General features: G+C 40.0%; 1 protein-coding gene across 1 annotated transcript in view; it reads left to right on the top strand.

The window, feature by feature from the left end:
* Window positions 1-1,037: 1,037 nt before the first annotated feature.
* Window positions 1,038-1,665, top strand: part of cacna1fb (calcium channel, voltage-dependent, L type, alpha 1F subunit) — a gene marked incomplete at its 5' end in the record, with an annotated part of 32,048 nt that continues 31,420 nt past the window's right edge. The window contains 2 exon segments of the mRNA XM_014030339.1: window positions 1,038-1,138; window positions 1,469-1,574. Coding sequence (XP_013885793.1) covers window positions 1,038-1,138; window positions 1,469-1,574 — 207 coding nt within the window.

The raw sequence follows: 1,665 nt of genomic DNA on the forward strand, positions 1-1,665 counted from the left end.
AACACGCTAAGAAACAAGTGAGACAACACACTAAGAACATGTGAGACAACACGCTAAGAAACAAGTGAGACAACACACTAAGAACATGTGAGACAACACGCTAAGAAACAAGTGAGACAACACACTAAGAACATGTGAGACAACACGCTAAGAAACAAGTGAGACAACACACTAAGAACATGTGAGACAACACGCTAAGAAACAAGTGAGACAACACACTAAGAACATGTGAGACAACACGCTAAGAAACAAGTGAGACAACACACTAAGAACATGTGAGACAACACACTAAGAAACAAGTGAGACAACACGCTAAGAACATGTGAGACAACACGCTAAGAACATGTGAGACAACACGCTAAGAAACAAGTGAGACAACACGCTAAGAACATGTGAGACAACACACTAAGAAACAAGTGAGACAACACGCTAAGAACATGTGAGACAACACACTAAGAAACAAGTGAGACAACACACTTAGAACATGTGAGATAACATGCTAAGAAACAAGTGAGATAACACACTTAGAACATGTGAGATAACACCGTTAGAACATGTGAGATAACACACTTAGAACATGTGAGATAACACCGTTAGAACATGTGAGATAACACCGTTAGAACATGTGAGATAACACACTTAGAACATGTGAGATAACACACTTAGAACATGTGAGATAACACGGTTAGAACATGTGAGATAACACGGTTAGAACATGTGAGATAACACGGTTAGAACATGCTAGTTACCATTTCAACATCAGATCCAGTGTGAGATCTTACACCCATCTGAACACACTTCACTCTCTGTGGTCTGAAAGTTCTCTCAGGTGTTTCAAGCTGAACAGCTGATCTGTGTAAATCAGAACATTAAGAAAATAAATTCAAATCAAGTTTTCATGTAACACATGTTCATGTTCATCATATCACCATCGAGTTGAGCAGCAACTGTGAAACTGAAACAAAATGACTTCATGTTTTTCTGAAATAAAWACTGATAAAAAGAAAATGGAGCTAATGATGTCACTTCCTCTTCAGGTGCAGGGCAGTAACCAGGTCCAGCGAGCCCCACGAGCATTGTTCTGCTTAAAACTCAACAATCCAATCAGACGAGCTGCCCTTCATATCGTCGAGTGGAAGTATCCTTTGACCAATCAGTTGCCAGCATTACGCCGCTTTGTTTTTTCCTCCAGAAATGAAGAAACTCTGCTCTGATATATGTCAGAGTCAAAGTATAAAGATGAAGTTTATTAATACCTGAAGGAACATTCATGGTTTTAATGTTTGCTTTTCATTCCTGTTAAATAAATGTTTGAAACAGAATCACTTCAGAGCTCTGGTGAATTGAAACATTTCTTCAAACATTCAGGAGAAAAACTAAAGTCACAAAGTTTCAGATGTTTCCGCATGAATCAGACTCAAAGTGCAGACTGCAGAACAGTGTTTAGGTTCCTTAACGCTCCTCTCAGACCGTTTGATATCTTCATCCTTTTAGCCATCTTTGCTAACTGTGTCGCTCTGGGAGTTTCCAAACCATTTCCTGAAGATGACTCCAACTCCACTAACCACGACCTGGTGAGAACCCACACAGTGTGGTTCCACATGTTGGACTGAGAACAGGACCATGGTTCTGTGGTTGGACTGAGAACAGGACCATGGTTCTGTG

This window comes from Austrofundulus limnaeus, unplaced genomic scaffold (genome assembly GCF_001266775.1).
Source record: "Austrofundulus limnaeus strain Quisiro unplaced genomic scaffold, Austrofundulus_limnaeus-1.0 Scaffold1043, whole genome shotgun sequence".
In the NCBI taxonomy this organism is placed as follows: Eukaryota; Metazoa; Chordata; class Actinopteri; order Cyprinodontiformes; family Rivulidae; genus Austrofundulus; species Austrofundulus limnaeus.